Here is a 17,747-nt window from a genome sequence, read left to right on the forward strand (position 1 = left end):
ATCATCCCACCACAGGGGGAAAGGAGAGAGAGAAACCCTGATGGAGTGTTTATTGCAACAGGATTTTATTCAGTATTTTTATTTTTGTACAAAAAAGGCTTAAAATTGTAAATATGCTGCATGCTAAGAAAACAAACTGATACACCATATTGTCATAAAACACATTTCTGTGTGTTTTCAGTTTTTGAAGTTGCAAGATGGGCCACAGGTAGATTTGGTTCCAGGCGGGGATTGCCAAACTGCTGAGCTGGTGCGCTTGAAGTAGCGAGGCTTGCTCTTGCCAAAAATATCCTCCAGCTTAGGGCTTGGAATTAGCCCAAAGACTTGGTCAACATTCACTGGGTGATAGTATTGGTGTAAAACAGCTTGATTAAGCTGAAACCCTATGGAAACAACCGTATCAGAGAAGCAAACTCATCATAAATAAGTTTTCAGTGCTCTGCTTAAGGCACCCTTTCCCCTAGAGCCTGCAGGACAGTTACTCTTCTTCCACGCCACAAAAACTATTACCTGTACAGCGAGGGTGAGCAGTTTTCCTGCTCATTGCAAAGCTTTGAACCCCACACCCATCTTCAGGTTGCCAGCAGCACTTTTTTAAAGTTACTCAGCACACTAGACATATCCCAAACCCACCACACCCTGCCTTCCCTCAGGAGGGCGGGCTGCCTCGTTACTAGTGAGCCCCCACCGCTCTTCCTGCACCCTTGGATCCAAACACGTGCACAGAGGCCTGGGGTCTAACCTCAACACAACAGCACTTGCAAGAAGGCAGCTCCAGCCCCCCTCACCACGCAGAGCCAGCGGCTGCCAGCACTGCTGAAGTCTCACACGCTCCGGGACTGCACTTTGGGGAAGCTGAGATTGCACCAAGTGGACCTGGAAAGCTCCAGCTTCCCAGGGAAGGAATTAAATGAAGCCGAACCAAACTTGGCACCTACCATCAGCCCAGGCAGGGACAGGCTTCCGAGGTTCATTCTCATCATCTGTGGAGTCATCACTGTTCAGATCCATCCCGTAGTTATTTTCGTTTACCTCTGGGGATCTCGATTCCTTTGTGCCCTTCAGGGGCCCCAAGTAGGACGTGGAGATAGATTTCTGAAACCACAGAGACAGCACTGATTAGAGCAGGAAGCAGAGCTTCCACTCCGGCAGGAGAGCTTGCCTTGCCAGGGCAGGCTGACTACCAGACCCATGCAGGCCGACCCTTCGCAGGCACCTCGAAGCTCTGGCACTAGCAAGACGAACAGACTGTGCTACGGTCCCAGCTTAGATCCCACAGCGAGACGCTCTTCAGGCATCTAGGCGGTACCCTCACGCTGAGCATAAGAGTTGAGGTGAGTTCCCAATGCCACATGCTGGGCGAGGAACTTCTCTGTAAAGGGAAGGTAGCCAGAAACAAGAGCTGACAGCTGACTTTCTAGAGCAGATACATCATTCACACTCATTTTCATCCCTAGTTCAAAAAACAGAAGAGCCAAAAAGGTCACCTACCTGTGTATGGGAAGCCTTTGATCTACACGTTAACTGGAACACCTATAATATTCCTACTTGACAGGTAACTTGGGCTGAGATTTTCAGTAAAACCCAGAAGTGCTTAAAATCTTTCTGCTTTTTTTTTTTACTGAACTTTGCTTTGAAACCGTGGCCTGCTGAAAGCCAAGCTGTAGCACAGGACTGTGTACTGCAGCAGAGACTGCAAACCACAGAGCTGAAACAGCCGCTTGCCTACCTTGCAGCTTACAAGCTGCCAGGAAGAGCCTGCCAGTACCCGGCCAGGAAGAAGCCAGGGCTCCGTTTCACATTGAAGCTGCAGGTCAGAACAGCACAAGCCAAAGCTTGGCGACACTTCCTGGCTTTGTGGCAAGGAACAGGGACGACTGGAAGACCTGACAGTTGCATGCAGTGCCAGAGTACCTAGAGGTGCTCACCAGAGAGTAAACCAGGAAGGCAAGCCTAATTCTGCAGGACTCTTTGCATTACGGGAATGCAGAAGCATACACACATCTGTACAAATACAAAAACTGTCACTGTGCTCAGTGACTTGGTAACTACTTTTAACTCTTTTCCCCTCCTGTTTCTTGTAGAAAAGCCTTAGAAGAACATACCATGTATGTATAAGCAATTGACTTTTGCACATACAGCTCCACCGCTCAAACCCTTTCACATTTTTCATGGCAGATCTGGTTTTCATTCTCTGGAGCTCTGACATGAGTCACAGCATGGAGAAGTCGAGCAGGAAGAAGAGGAGCCAGTCAGCCCCAGGACAAGAGAGTTTACCGGCAGAGGCAGTACCCAGGTCTGTTTGACTCTGAGCAGTTTCTTCTCCACCCCTCCAGTTATCAGGTCTAAGCAGCTCCAAATCAGACAGGCTTCTGGAGACCAACAGCCAGATTCCACCGACAGACCGGCATCAGGGTTCTCTGGAGCCGCTCAAGCGCTGCAGGCTAAGCTGACGCCTCATGACGTGCTGCCATCCTGTGGCCATTTCCAGCATCTTTTCCAAGAGAAAACTCGGTTTTGCTTCAGCTTCCCGCTGTGCCGAGCTCTCGGCCAAGCGCCCAAGACATGCCCATCCTCTGCACAGATGCCTGTTAAACCCCAACAGCCCACACTGGGGACTTCATTTCCTGCTCCATCACTGACGGATAATAAATCTGCAGGCCGGCTCCAACCCACAGGAGCCAATTAGACACCACAGGCTCGTTTTATTTGAGGGCTCTGCTGGAACCAGGACTCACCTTTACAGTTTTGCCCAGCCATATGCCAGAGGCAGCAGTCAATGCTTCTGGTTGCTTGATTTTTTTCTCCTCTCCCAGCTGCTGCTGGGGCTTCTGCAGACCATCTTCCTCCTGTTAAGACACAAGAATTAATTCTTCATTTACGTTCACCCAAGCAAAACAACCAGACTATCTCTGGAACCGAGCCATATTTTCCAGGGCCCTTGCAAAAAAAAAATCCTCAGTCCTGGTGTGGCATCTTCTGCAGAAAAAAACAAACCCAAGACTCAAAGATAAAGCAACTCCTGTCTTTCCTCAGATCCAGATCAACAGGTCTCTAGAGCGCACGCTCACCTTTACCACTTTGAGCCAGGTATTAGAAAACATGGCAACAGATTCTGGTTGCTTGGCCCTCTTCTCCTGCCCAGGCTGCTGGTGCAGCACTTTTGGGCTCTCTTCCTCCTAATATAGAGAAAACAATTTTCACTGCTTAAACTCCTTTACATCGCAAACCGCTTTACCCAGGAGTTTCTTCTCCTGCGCTACTCAGTAGGGAAGAGCTAACAGGAGGGCAAGAGCTGCAAGCACTTCGAATTGTATTCAGCTTCTCTCCTCTGGAAGAGCTTTGCTGTGGCTCACTCCAGCCCAGTTGCTGGCAACACATGAAGAATTTAGACCTTCATTACAATTGTATAGCACTAATAGGAGTTTGAATGTCATGGACCTAGTGAGTAAGAGCAGCAAGAACAAATACATAAGGAGGAATTTAGCAGCATTAGGGGTTTGATTTTTTACTAATGAAGAAGGCAGAAGAAAGAATAATGTTAAGAGTAGAAAGAGAGTGGAAAAAATGTTACTGTCATTTTGAGACAAACAACCTCGACTTTAAGCCATAACATTCTTTGTATAAATGCAAATGATGTTACATGAAGCCATATGATACCTGAAGTTTGTTATGGGAATCACATCCTCCAAATACAGTGAGTGAATGTAGTAGGGAAAAAAATAAACCTCTTACTAATTTCCATATTCATTTAAGTATCAGTGAATGCCATTTGGAGGTGTTCTTCAAAGTGCCATTGTATGGCTGTCATCCATCTTGTGATGGGGCTGAGAAGGCTCACCTGTTAACAAGAAAACAGTCAACCCCAACTTTATCAACAGACTTGGCTTATTCTTGCACAAACCCCACTCCTTACAACAACATGTTTGGCTCATTGGTTTTACTGTATTTGTTCCTCTAAATAACATAATAGCAAATCTTAAAACCTTAAACAGTAACACAGCACTTGGAAAACAAGTCTGATCTTAAAATAAGTCTGTTGTAAGCTAGTGAGGCATAGGATACACAGAGTTGTACCAAGACCACTTGAACTCCCCACCTTTATGTTTTTTTCAGTAAACACTGCTGACTCCAGCTGTGGTTGGGGGGCCTTCTCCTTCCCTCGCTGTTTGTGATCCCTGGGGAAAAAAACCCTATAATTTAGCTGTAGAGGGAAGCATGTCTGCCCACCCTCCCACAAGCATTCTTACAGCCTCATGCTTCAGTACCCCCAAACCTTTGGGACAGCCTGACACTCGCACTAGTCTCCCAATTTCAGCAATACTATTTATATTTACTGCTTCACCATGCTTGTTGCCAAGTCCCCTCCTCCAGGACAGAAAGAAGCTAATACCTCTCCTTCACTTGTTCCACCTGTTGCTGCTCTACAAGATTTTTCAGTTCCAAGACTTTCTTTCCTTTTTCTTTTACTTCATCCTCTCTCCTTTTCTGCAGTGGTTCTTGCTGATCAAATTCATCTTCCTCCTGAAGAAAAAAGAAAACGCTTGTAACCCTCCAGCTCATGTGGTAAGAGATGGGAGGATATGAAGCGAATGCTTTGAGACAACCTGTGCTTGTTATATCCCATTCTTAGCTTCCATGGCCTGCCTAGCAGTTAGGTGGTCTCTCCCTTCTGTCCCCACAGGTACCCTTGTGTTCAAACCCAACATCAACTGTCTAGGCAGAAATCTGGCAGCATGGACCCCAAAATCCCTGCAGCAGGAGAGGCAGTAACCTTTCCCTGCCCCACCAGTCAGAACAGTGCACAGGTTCCCTGCTACTCCTTTCCTTTTTAGGGAGGAGGGACCTAGAGTTGCTCTTACCACCCTCAGCGCCTTCTGCTTCCGTGCATCAGCTTCCCCATGCTTCTTTGACAGCTTTTTCTTGCTCCGCTCCTCTGCCACTTTCTCTTCCCGCACTTGCGAGGAGCGCACCTGAGAAAGCCACACACGTCTGCTCCACTGCCCCTGAGGACACACCTCACAGCCTTGTCCAAATGGAGGATGAGGGCTGCTTCTGAAGTCTGAAGCCTGAAGCCTGGGATATTCCAGGTCCTAATGAGGCTAAGAATCCAACACGTCACATCTGCATTGGATTTAGCACCAACCTCGTGCAGCAAGTCCACTGCTTACTACAGGCCATGTAAAGAGACACCCATCGCTTGAAGTGACAGGAGAAAGGAGCACAGAGACCATTACACAACCCCAAAAATACATGCTTCCATCTTGTAAGTGATTCTCTGCAGAACAAGGCGATCTAGCACCTGGTTTCCGCCTTGCCTGCAGTGCTGCTGTCGACTAACTGAACTGCAGTATGAACTGGGGCTGTGAAAGCTGACTGAGCCCCGGAGGCACGCTTCCCTCACCTGAGCTGTCTGTCCCAGTAAATGCGCTAGCATGTCCACAGCAGCAGACTAGGCAGGGCTGGGTGTACTTTCGGCAGCTTAGGTTTTGGGAAAGGCTGAAAGGAGCACAATTCCTTTGTTTTCTAAGGCTGACCCTTTCCAAAGGTCACTTTAGTCCAACGCCCAAAGTGAGCAACCATCCTTCTCCCAAAAGCTGCTAGGGCTCCGGGTCAGTCAGGCACACCCTCCCTCAACCCCGCAGAACCTGCATGGTTGTACAAAAGCAGCAACACTGTCTGCATGCAGCCATCAACAGCCCACCCTAGCATGCTCTTCATCTTCCACCTGTCCTCAAAAGCGGGCCAGACAAGGCTTTAAAAAACCAAACACGATACAAATACACACATGGCCAAGTCTACTAGTCATGAGCATCCCTTGCATGCTTGGTAGCTATTCTTTCCCACCACACTTTTGCAACCCCCTGCAAGTACCGTGGCTTTGCTGTCTGTAACCTTTTCTGCAAACAGCTCGCTGAGTGCACTGGAAGCTGAGTAAGGCTGTCTCATCTGCAGGGCCTGTTCACACGACAGTCAAGGGCTGCTGCCACATTCCTTGAACGCAGAGCGCCATAAGCACTGCATGTCAGAACAGGAATGTTTAGAACCACCGCAGAGGTACAGAGAACAAAAGCCTCCTCTTGTTAGGCAGAGAATTTCAGTGTCTCTGATGCAGACTTACCCACCACCTGATTAGTCACCATCGGCAGCAATCCTGTGCTTGCGCGTATCATGCCAGTGGCCTGTTTGCACCCTCTTGGTCTCACAGCTCACCGAGATAATGTCACTGTACTAAGTGGTCCAAAGCTTGGTCAGCCTTCTTACCTTCTCATCATTCTGTAAAATCTTCTGTTCCATCCGCTTTTTCTTCTCTTCTTCCATTTGTTCCACCCGCTCCCGAGCCTGCAGTGCCTTCCTCAGACGCTCTTCCCTCTTCCTGAGCAGTATGTGTGCAAGAGGGGCTTGTTAGCTTTGTCTGCTCTAGCACAGAGGATGATGGGGGAACAGGGACTTGCCACAGTAATTGGGGAAAACAGTTATTTTGCTCAACTTGCTTTGGCTGAGCTTAGCCTCAGCTCGCTTGTGGATTAAGTTCAGACATTAGCAGGTGCTTTGCACCAATGCAGTCCTTACTGCAGTGAGCCACGAACAGCAGTGCTCACGGTGCCCAGGCAGCATCACTTGCCAAATGCTCCTTCCAAGTGGGAGGCACAAAGCATGGTACAGCAGTGCTGTCTGCCTGGCAGGGAAGGGCTCCACGGCAATTCTGTGCTGAACCAGGGAAGGAGCAGGAGGTAATGGACCCAACTCACTGCTTCATTTCTGCCTGCCGACGTCTCTTCTCTTCCTCCACTTTCTTTTTCCTCTGTTCCTCAGCCTCCTGCTTCTTCCTGAGGCTCTCCAGTCTCTGCCGCTCCTTCTCCTGAAGGGAGATGAGTTCAGACTGTACCAATTGCTGGGGCCTGTTTCTACCCTCAGGCTGCTTGTGCACAGGCAGCTAGAGGCTAGGCAGCCTGCTAAACAAAGAAGTCAGAGTCATATTCACCCACACACAGGGATGGGAAGTGAATAGTAGGGAAGAAACAATGCAGGTTTGGCAACAGTGCCTATTCAACTAATAAGAGCAGAAGAATCATGGGTATAGGAGGGAAACACCTCTACAGCTGAAGGACTGAGAAGATGTTTAGGCAAGGAACAGCACACTCCTGCTGTAGCTGACCACCTGTAGAAATCGCTCCTTGCCTGGGACGGTGTTACCGACACCAGCAGCTGGGAGAATGTGGGAGAAGGAGCACAGTGCAAGTAGTCTTGCTTAGAAGCCAGAAGGTTTCGTAGCAGTTCCCAGCCCCAGCAGAACACACCTGCAAAGAGATCCTGCCACCTCACCGCTGGTGTGGCCAGTTTAATTATTTGGACAGAGCTGCACAGATGCCAGTGTGTGGGGAAAGAGCTGTCGGTGCCCGTGAGGCAAAGAAGCACAGCCGTTATAATCTTCCAGCCCCCATGGTTAAGGGTGTCATTACTTACAACAAAGTCTCCCTGTAGAGAAGAGACACAGAAAATGATTAAGGGTCTGGAAGTAACACTACAACCCCCTTCATAGCACACCAACCCCGTTCTTAGCTGCAATTCCTTACCAGTATGTGGCAGGGAACCCACTGCCTGACCCACTCTGCCTGTGTCTTTCAGCCCTGCAGCAGCTAATGATGCAAGACAAGGGCAGATCTCCACTGCAAAAAAATAGCTTCCCACTTTCCTATGGTTCAACAGTCCCAGAATATAAAATGTTTCTGCTGACTACAGGTAGAGGAACTGAGATTCCTCTGCATATATGGGAAAGGTTTGAGGATTGGTGCTAAAGACCCCCAGCCAATAACAGTGTGTGTGGACAGACTATGCAAGGCAACAGCAACCAGTTTCCCTCCCCTGGTGAGGGTGCAGTAGAATTGTAAGGCCAGTTTGCTACGAGGACCTGCACTGATCAATGGCAGCAGACAGAGCTAGGAATAAGTTTATGCTTTTCTAAGCAAACAGTCCCTCCTGCCACTCCCCGAAACTTGATCCCCTCTTCCAGCCCTGCGAGGGAAGGTGGGACTCTGACGCACCTTAAGATCAGGTCGGGTGGGAGTATTGCGCTTGATGAAGTTCTTTATGACACCCCCACGTCCTGTGGGCCCTGGGCTTGCGAGCAGCTGGTTTCGCTGCACAGCCTGCAGGAAGTTTTTCAATGGTCTAACAACCTAAGAGGAGAAGATGGAGGGAAATCAGTACCTGGCAGGGAAAGGGAGGCAAAGAAGGGCCAGGGCACCCACTCACTTTGCTAGCTGGAGAGGAAGAAGGTGGAGTCTGGTTTGCTGAATTCTTGTACTTGTCATCCAAAGGGGAAAGGGTATGACCCACTGGCTGCTGCCCATTCCATATAACATCCATTGCTTGTTTATAGCTTCTCGTCCTGATGGCATTAGCAAGAGGCACGTTAGGTGACCGTCACGCTCCCCAATCTTGCCAGAAGCATTTACTTGCTGTTACACACTTCCCTCTGCCTGCTCGCTGCCACCAGAGGACACGGGCCTCCTATGAACGCAGTCGGCCCTGTGGCAGGCGCACCACGCAGTCGTGAATGAGGACAGGAAAGGCAGGCGACCACTTGGTAGGGGAACACTCAAGTTCCACAGCAGTAATGTACATCACACTCACTCTCATTCTCCACTTTGAGTCCCAGTGAGCAAGAAGTCTTTGTTCTATCTGCTATTAACAGCGCAAGACAGACAACCCCTGTGTGTTTGCAACCACCCAGCCCAGCTCACCTCACTGGCAGCATTTCAGGTGCTTTATAAGTATTTCGGATGCTCACAGATTTACCTGTGTCAGAAGTGACTTCACTTGCATCCCCTAATTCCAGGGAAAAACAGGGGGGGACTGCTTCACTGCACAACCAGGGCCCAATCCAGCAGCAGCCCCAAGGAAGGCTGCAGATCCTGACCTGTCACATGGTGCTAAGCATCCACGTGAGAACAGAGGTTACTGTTATTCCCCCTCCCATCCACTACCCACAGCAAATTCACCCCAGAAAATCCAGGACAGGAGACTGAGGGCAAAGCTAAAAGCAGCTGAAATCTCACGTGAAACACCAGTAATACAAGCAGTGAGAAAACAAGTCAGGTATTCCAGACACTTGCATAAGATAAAAATAAATAGGTCAGTCACCTACTTGCATTGCCTTCGGAAACTACTCCTGCACCACCCCTTTATGAGCCACTCAGAATCACATCTCAGCTGTGAGTTAACCATGCTATCTTAGTCACCTCTGCTGGTTTGGGCATGAACTCATGTGTCTGCTTCCCAAGCTAGACGTGGGTCCCAGACCCAAACAAGAATCAAGAAGTCACAAGGAACTCCCAGGAGACAAGATTTGGCCAAAGACGACTTCAAAACTACACTGGAAGCAGGGGGGAAAGATAGGGAAACACACCCAAAGCTTTGTAAACAAATTACTTAAAAGGCACGGTCCAAGTCCTTCCAGACACCTGGCTCATTCCTCCTCCTTGCAAATGTCTCTTACCAGATGCGTGAGGGATTCTCCTGAGAGGTGGCACAGTGGGGTTGTTCCTGGTTCTTGTTCTGGCTTTCACCGTTTGGATTTACACAGCTTCCTGTGAAGAAACCTGTAGTTAGCACCATGTGCAAGGCGCCCTGCAGGGCTCCGATTCTTGTCTCCAGCTCTCGAGCGCTCAGAACCCCGTGGCACGTAACCAAACTGAGAAACCAGAAGCCTGGATGGCTACCTGGAATATCACTGTTGTATACATACGCTGTGAAGTATGCTGTAGTACGTTACGCATCCTGTACAGACCCTTCTGAACAGGCACAACCTGTCCCACCAAAAGGCCTCCAGCTACTCTTCCCTCCACTCCAGCCTCAGCTGCTTATCAGATCCCACAGTTCCCACAGGGGATAAACAAAAATCCCTTCCTCTCCTTGCTTTGAGGCACAGTAAATAAACGGGACCTGTAAATCCTCACATAATGCAAATCCAGAGGAAAGGGATGTTAAGGCGCTTTAACAGAGCATTACATTATGTGGAAGGTTCTAGGCCTAAGAGCAGTCTCCTTTCAAAGTGTCCCCACTTACTCATTATATAGCTTGAGGCTGGACAGGACAGCATTTGTTTCAAGGCTTGGACACATTTACAAGATGTCCTTGCTTATCCAACTGCGTGTCTCACCTCTTCAGGAGATCAAAAGTTTACCTGAAAAATTACCTCAACTGGTCAGAGGTGGTTTTGTTTCAACACAAGTCCCAGATTTTCCACAAACCCTTGTGTTGACTCCCTGGCCTGCATGTCTTTGGGGCATCATGCAAGAAAAGTAAGACCAACTCAAAGTTACCTTCATTGTTTGCTGCCTGCTGCTGAGGAGGAGATAAGTGCTGTGCAGGAGGGCTGGCAGCTTTTATACTTTTGCTTGAAGTGAGGATGTCTTCAGGAGTCTGCAGGAAAAGGAAACAAGCATTCTCTTAGTACAGTTGCTCCAAAGAACAAGGCTACCTGAAGCCTGCCGCCCTGAAAAAGCCAGTCACTCCCAATTGCAATCCAACTGCTAGGCTAGGGTCTGCTTCTCTCTCAGCTAGAGCTGTGCTGCATGGGTGCTGACTGGCTCGTCTGAGTAACAGGGGGTCTGCTCATGAAACACCAGCCTCTGCAGGAAGGACAGTTGCCCAGCACTTCTCAGGAGCTTTACTGAACCGGGACTCCAAAGTCAAAGTGCCTTGGGAACAACAGGCAGCTTCTACACACCCTGGAGACACCAATTTTCAAACTACAGATATTCCAGTCCTGAAAGACAAGTCCCTGTAAAGTGTCTCAGGTTACAAGCTCACTACGCACTTTAGGTACCTCTGTGGTATATTGACACGAGGACAAACAAAAAAGTTGCTGCAGCACAGCATCCTAGTGTGCCACGAGGCCGCCTGCACACAGGCGGTGCTTCCCCCTACCTGTTAAGCTACCACCACCACAATCCGGAGCGGAGCCACCTGCTCATTCCCGCTGCCACTGATGCTTCCCAACAGCACCAGAGAGCTGTTCTGAAGCAGAGCCCACTCCTCTCTCTGCTCAGCTAATTTTCACCTCAGCTGGTTTGCAGCACAACCCCACAAGACATTTTTGCCAGCTCAAAGGAAGGGATGTTTTTCTCTGTCCTGCTAGCACTGCAGGCTTACACTAGTTGTTGCATACATAGCCTCAGCAGCCAAGGAAAGCACATTAAGTTGAACTGCCCTCCTGATTTTTATAGCTCAAAGCAGCCATGCGACAGAGACAGGCTAAGAATACGCACAGGCAATTACCATGCCCAGCTGACAGGCAAAAGCTTGCTGACTCCTGGGAACCTGGCCAAGCACCTCCAAAAACTCCATCTTGAAGAGGCCTTATCAAGGCACAAAATGCCTCTGCCCACCAGGAGCCAGAAAGCCAAGCTGCTTAACTAGCTGCCTAAGCATTAGAAAGGCAGCACCGTACAACTCAGCAGCGCCTTCGCTGAGCTTGAAGGGACATGACAGAATGATCCCTTGGCCACATTCCCTGCTTCCAGTGGCAATAAGCAGCAAAAGGTATCAACTCAGCCAAGATGATGTCCAGACAGATAGTTTGTAAGTTGTTCCTTAGAACTTACCTTTTCACTTGGAGGATTCAGTTCCAGTCCAGGTCTGTGAAAGAAGAGCTATTTTAGTTATTTCAACTCTCTGAAGGGCAAGTTACAGGTGATAAAAGTATGATGGAGCCAGCATATGGGACCCCAAGGAAAGTGCAGATAAATCTAAGTACATCCAGAGGCACGTGTTTCAGCCAGGCCACACAGAGGTGGAGCTGTAAATTCTTCTGATGGACCATTCCATTGCAGTACTGATCAACACACTGATGGGCTTTGTCCTTTTCTGCAGAACTTCCATGTAGCAGGTAAAAAGGAAGCCCTGTGAGCCTTAGGCTGAGTCTTACCTGCCCACCTTTCAGGCCATACCACAGCTGACTGACCTGCAGCACCACCAGGCATTTGAAGGCTGGTTACAGCCAGGAATCCCAGGACATAATTCACACGATGCCAGCCAACAGCAGGCAGAGTAACTGCTGGCAGCCTCTCAGGCCTTATGGCATAGGCTGGACCCCACACTAACACAGTGCTTAACCTCACCGTGCTCTGAACAGACTTCTGAAAAGGAAGGGCTGTGCCTGAACAGCACAAACTTTGAAATATCAACCAGCCCCAGGTGAAAACATCACCTAAACAGTCCGTTACAAAACCAGTCCTATATCTGTAATATACAAGTGACCCATATAACTTCCTTGCAGGGTTTTCTGTCGTTTCCTCCTGCCTGCTTTACATGGTAGCCTCACCTCATGCTGCTGGTCACATCTTCTTCCACAAAAACCTCCAAGGAGCTTTGACCTGGAGGAGAAAAACATAAGCTAGCTTGGGGATTTCATTCTGAGGCTTCCCAACAGCAGCAATGTGTGCGTGGTAGAGCTCAGGTCCCTGTGCAGGCTTTCCTCCCAGGGAACACGCCGACTGCTCATCTCAGCTTTCCACACCAGCACTACCACCTCCCTCAAGTGTCACTGACAAACTGGTGTAGGCTGGGAAGGCAGAGAACTGAAGCAGCAGCTCCTCTGCCTGCAGACTGCTCCAGCTGCACAAACATGCTCTTGCCTGTGTCAGAGATAGCATTTCCCAGTCAATTGACTTCAGCTACTGCCTCCCTACATGGTTTTATGCAGAGATTTGGTGCATTTAGGCTGATTTCATTCCCCCCATAACACCACTTAGCTGAAAGTGTTATAACAAATGCCTAGATACAGTGTGACTCAAAGCTGACAAAACTAAATAGCAAAGGCCTCAGTGCTTTATTAGAAGCCAATATGACTTCAGAAGCAATGATTTTAGAAAGTCCAAACAGCAAAACCTTCCCAGGAGTAGTGGGAACAGAGGATATGAGGAGTTTAATGCTACCAGGAATAGCCTGGATTTCTGAATCTTGTTTCCTCTGATGACTGTGCTATTTGGTTCTCAGTCCATCCACTCTATCTTCACCCAAAAAGTATCAAATTCCTCTGCCAATTTCAGCCAAATTTCAGGGGGTGAACACATTCAGTTCCTACAGATTTTTTTGAGAGTTGGCAGAAGACACTGAAAGTAAAGCCCCTCCTCACAGAATGCAGTAGTCTTCTCATCGGCCAAACTGCACACGTGGCTAGAACCAGCCAGACCACATTTTCCCTTTCCCTCTTGGTCTTTTTGCCCACCCACAACCTGTGTAACCCAACCTCCAATCCCTGTGCCTGTGCCCCAGCAGATGCTTCCTTCACCTGCTGCAGCAAAACACAGCCCAAGACTTGGTCCGACCGCAGAGGAGGACCTGAAGATTGCACCCCAAATGGTGAAAGCCACAAGGCCTATCGACACAGAGACTGAGAGGAGCCAGAGCTAATATGGGCGAGCAGCTCCACAGCTGCTTACTCCGCAGACCAAAGCCAAGAAGCTGATTTAGCCAAATGAATGCACTCGACAACTGAAAGAAACTTACAGCTCACTCTGCTGGAGGCAGAGGATGATTCTCGCGCCGCTGCCTTCTTTGAAATGGCCCTGCTGATAGACCTCCGGATCATGCTCTCTCTTTTGCTGGCCAGTGAATATTTTTCTGCCAAGGAGGCCCTACGGCCCTTGTGGGGGCCACCCACAAAGCTTCGGTGTCCAGAGCAACGGCGCGTTTTGGATCTCACTGTAGTCATTTTGCTGTCGGAGTCCTGGAAAAGCACCTTTTTGAGGCCTTGAGGAGACCGATCTCCTTGGAGCATGGCAGGACCTCCATTTCTAGCAGCCTTGGGAGTGGAGGTACTTGCTTTTCTTTTGGGGGCCTCCTTCCCCTCCCTTGCTGTCTGGCCAGCAGGGATCACAGTGACAGAAGACACATTGTGCAGCTCAGTGGCTGCATCCCCCTTGGGCAACTGCTCCCCCGTAACAGCCTTACAGGCTGCATCACCGCTGTCGGCACCCTGAGGGCAGTCCTGACAATCCATCTTATCCGTCTTCGCCACAGGACCTTCTGCTGGCCACTTCCCAGTCAGTGCTGGGAGCTCGGTTTTAACACTGGCCTGAGACCTCGCCGCAGAGTCAGGCACAGACATCTCTTCCCCCTGAGAGCCAGGGTTCTGGGGTTGCTCTTTGCTGTGGCACCTTTGGGAACTTGGCTTGGAAGACACTGGCTTGATGCTGCTTCTCCTTCTGGACAACCTTAAATAAGAACAATTCTAAATGAAGCGATGAAGAAGTCTCCCGCTCCCAAATGATTTTTAGAGGAAAAAAGCAGACAACAAGTTTTGAAGTGAACCTGCAGGCTTCCTCCCTCCACCATTCGCCCTTACAACCCATCACTGGTGAAATGCAGGAGCTGAACCTTGAGAGCTCACAGATGCACTCTGGCAGGTTTAGTGGGAACAATTTAGAAATCTCTGGTTACCGCTCCCTGCTGCCTGCAAGATTTTTTTTGCTGGACGTTACCACTCTATACCATAGGCAGGAATGCAGGGCATATAGCCATACTGCAACCATCCCAGGTATCAGCCTGGCACACTGGGCTGACTCACAAATAAAGGTTGTACCATATGGACACAAACTGCAGCAGCTGAGGTGCCAGGACACTGGTTCTCTTTGCAATTAGTAACCCACAGCCCCAGGCGGAGCTGACACCAGGGGACAGTAAAGTCATACTGGTACTGCCAACTCCACTCCATTTGCTTTGAGCAAAGTACAGACATCCACACAGGGGGGATTTTGGATCAAAGATATTGAGTCGCCCATAATCAACTGCCTTCTAGAGATCTACAAGATCCCAGCTAGAAAGAGGTGGCTCTGCTGCTCTCTGTCAGGCTGCTCAGTATAAAACACATCCCAAGCACTGGGGAGGCAGGGACCCGAGTGCTGAGAAAACATCCACGGCTCTAAGCGCAGAGTTTGTGAACAGGCTGGGAAACACAGCAATGCTGCCACAGACATGGTACCTGACAGCATAATCCCGAGGAAGGCAATAAAAAAATACCTGCACAGTTAGGACTTGCAAATTCTTTGAATTACTGTTATTTAAGAGAAAAATTATCAGGTGCAGTAACTGCCTCTAGCTCTATTGCTTCAGTTAAACTTGACCAACTACAGAGAGGCTTGGGGAACTTCAGCAGTGAAATCCTCTTTGCTCCATTAGGTAACTTGCCACAAGAGGATGGAGCCACACACTTGATCAGCAAGTCAAGGAGATCAGGTGGACAAATCCAAAACCAAAGGACAACTTTGCTTGTCCAGAGAAAGGCAGCTTCCGATGTCAAAGTGACCCAGAGGTAGCCAGATAAAGGATGGGGATCGGAGACAAAGACGAAATGGAGAGCTAATGTGTAAGCGCACAACAGCTAGAAAAGGCAGCTAAGAAAACCCACTTTGGTGTAGGAACAAGGTTTTACAGCCCCTGGTGCAAGGCTGCCAGCAAGCAGTGACTGGTCCTACTGCCAGTATTCAAGTTGACACCCTCTGCCCTCCTTCCAGCCTCGTTCTCTTAATTCCTCATTCTGACCTCTAGCAAGAGGAGGGACTTTTTGCTAGAAGTAGCAAAAAAGACTAATTGGGATAACTAACAATACCGTAAGAAATGGGTTTTAACACACATACTGAGAAAAACAGACCAAGGAAAACAACAATGGCCTGACCCTGCAGGATGGAGCACAACGTGCTGAACTGCAGCATGAACTTCCTGTTGATGAATGACCGCCTGCCCAGGCGTTTTGTTGCATCAGCAGATTTTCCTCAAAACTAAGTTTAAATGAGTAAAAATACACGCAAGACTTGTCTTCTTCAGGGGAGCAATCCAGCCGCTACCTGAAAGCTAGCAGTATGTCTTAAGAGCTCTCCCCGTTTAGATCTGCAACACGTTCTTCTCCTGCCCTCCTTCACCACACACACGCATTAACTTCCCACGCTTCCTTACTATTCTTGCTGTTCTCTCCATCCTCCATGTCTGGTTTCTGACAGTCTTTTAGTTCTAACCCTTCCTGTCTAACTTCTGTGGGGTTTTCTCCATGGTTATCAAAACTTACATGCCTTAACGCATGAACAGTTTACTACTGTGTGCTCAGTGATGAGGTTTGGGTCACACTACAGCGACTGTCAGCATGCCTACCCCCAGCTCACAGCATACGCTTCTCTGAAGGGAAGGTTACCTTAACCACCTTGCACGCTGACCAAAAGATGAGAGCAGATACACAGTCAGCTACCACGAACCAGTGGCATCGAGAAAGTTAATTAGCATCACAGCCATCCCTGACTACAGGTGCAATTAAGTCATGCCCTACACCATCCTGCCTTGGCATCTGTTTGCAGGCAACTGTTGTCTGCTTAGGACTAGTTTTAAAAACCTCAAGTATGGTTGGTTCTAAGCAAGTCACTTGGAATTTCCACTTCAGTTTCACTGCTAATCCCTTTGAACCTTTCTGCCTGCCAGTTCAAACAACGACTGTGGACATGCTGCTTCTGCACGTCACTGGCAGCAAGTTCCATTCTCAGGTTCTCTCTGGCACTGGCACAAAGGTTTAGGGAGTGAACACCAGGAGCAACCTCACAACAAAAATCATGCTGAAACAAAATCAGATAAAAACCAAATTAAAACAGACAAGAAAATAGAATATTTATTAATCGTTGTTTCTAACCAGAACAATAAAAACAAAAGTGAAGGAAACCAGCCCACTCTATCCCAAACTTTCACAAGAATTAAAATGTTGATTGATCTTGACATGCCCTTTTAAATGTATTTGCTAATTCAGTAAATAAAGCAGCTATTTTATCTTCTTGTGTATGTGGAAAGACTTACTATTTTGTTTGACTCTTAAAGGCCATGTGGCAGAGCCAGAATGAACAACTCACCTACCTCCTTCTATTTGGCTCCTTATTTTCATCTTTCAGGCAGGAGGACTGCCTTTTCTTGGGACGTCTCCTCTGTGATGGTGTTTTGGGCATTAATTCAGGTTCAGCCCCAAAGTTGCTGTTGAGCAAATGCAGAAGAGAGAGTTTGCTTCCCCCCACTGCCTAAAACAGTATTATCCACAACCTAGCCACAAAATAAGGCTGACTCATTGAGAAGGATGGGTGCTGGGTGAGAAACACGTGAGTGAAATGTGCCAGCCACCTGGCACCAAGGCCCTAACCCAGCTGCTGAAGGCACAGCTACCTCAAATCACAGTCGCTCAGCTGTGAAACCCAAGGCCCACCAGGCCTCAGGCCAGGGCTGGCCCACCAGCAGCTGGGAACACGCCTGCCCGTGTGCTCGCAGGGGCTGAAGTGCTCTGGGAGCAGCCAGCTCCCCGAGGGACGGAGAGGTCCCCCCGAGGGCGGCCCCTACCTATCCAGCATCCTCATGCCCTGCTCCTCCACCTCCCGCAGCCACGCCAAGTGCTTGTGCTCGGCGTCACGGAGGAACCGGGACAGCCTCCGCCCGCACACCTCCAGCAGCTGCGTGGGACCGTCGGCCTCCGCCATGGCCCTGCCTGAAAGACAGAGGGAGGCCCAGAGGCTCGCAGGCACCCGGGGACACCGCACCGCTGGGAGGGGCGGCAGCAGGCCCGCCGCCTGCCCCAGGGCGGGGGCGAGGGCAGGCCGGGGCTCAGCGCTGCACCCCGGGAAGGCACAAGCCCAGCGCTCAGGCCCCCCCGGCCCCTCCGCCGGCCTCCCCCCGAGGCAGAGCCGGCCCACGGGGCCCGGGCCTGCCCCACCGCCGCC

General features: G+C 49.5%; 1 protein-coding gene across 1 annotated transcript; it reads right to left on the minus strand.

Moving 5' to 3' along the window:
• Positions 1-177: 177 nt before the first annotated feature.
• LOC104262928 (inner centromere protein-like) lies at positions 178-17,507 on the minus strand. Its single transcript, XM_059826063.1, has 20 exons — positions 17,371-17,507; positions 16,900-17,013; positions 13,519-14,225; positions 12,332-12,383; positions 11,613-11,646; positions 10,329-10,428; positions 9,503-9,593; positions 8,257-8,392; positions 8,046-8,180; positions 7,468-7,479; positions 6,753-6,862; positions 6,265-6,376; positions 4,866-4,973; positions 4,394-4,521; positions 4,100-4,178; positions 3,072-3,179; positions 2,739-2,849; positions 1,217-1,231; positions 939-1,095; positions 178-383 (listed from the first exon to the last, which is right to left on the minus strand). Exons 1-20 carry the CDS (start codon positions 17,505-17,507, stop codon positions 178-180), a joined length of 2,652 nt encoding a protein of 883 aa, XP_059682046.1.
• Between the last annotated feature and the right edge of the window lie 240 nt (positions 17,508-17,747).

Source organism: Gavia stellata, chromosome 17 (assembly GCF_030936135.1).
Source record: "Gavia stellata isolate bGavSte3 chromosome 17, bGavSte3.hap2, whole genome shotgun sequence".
Taxonomy (NCBI): Eukaryota; Metazoa; Chordata; class Aves; order Gaviiformes; family Gaviidae; genus Gavia; species Gavia stellata.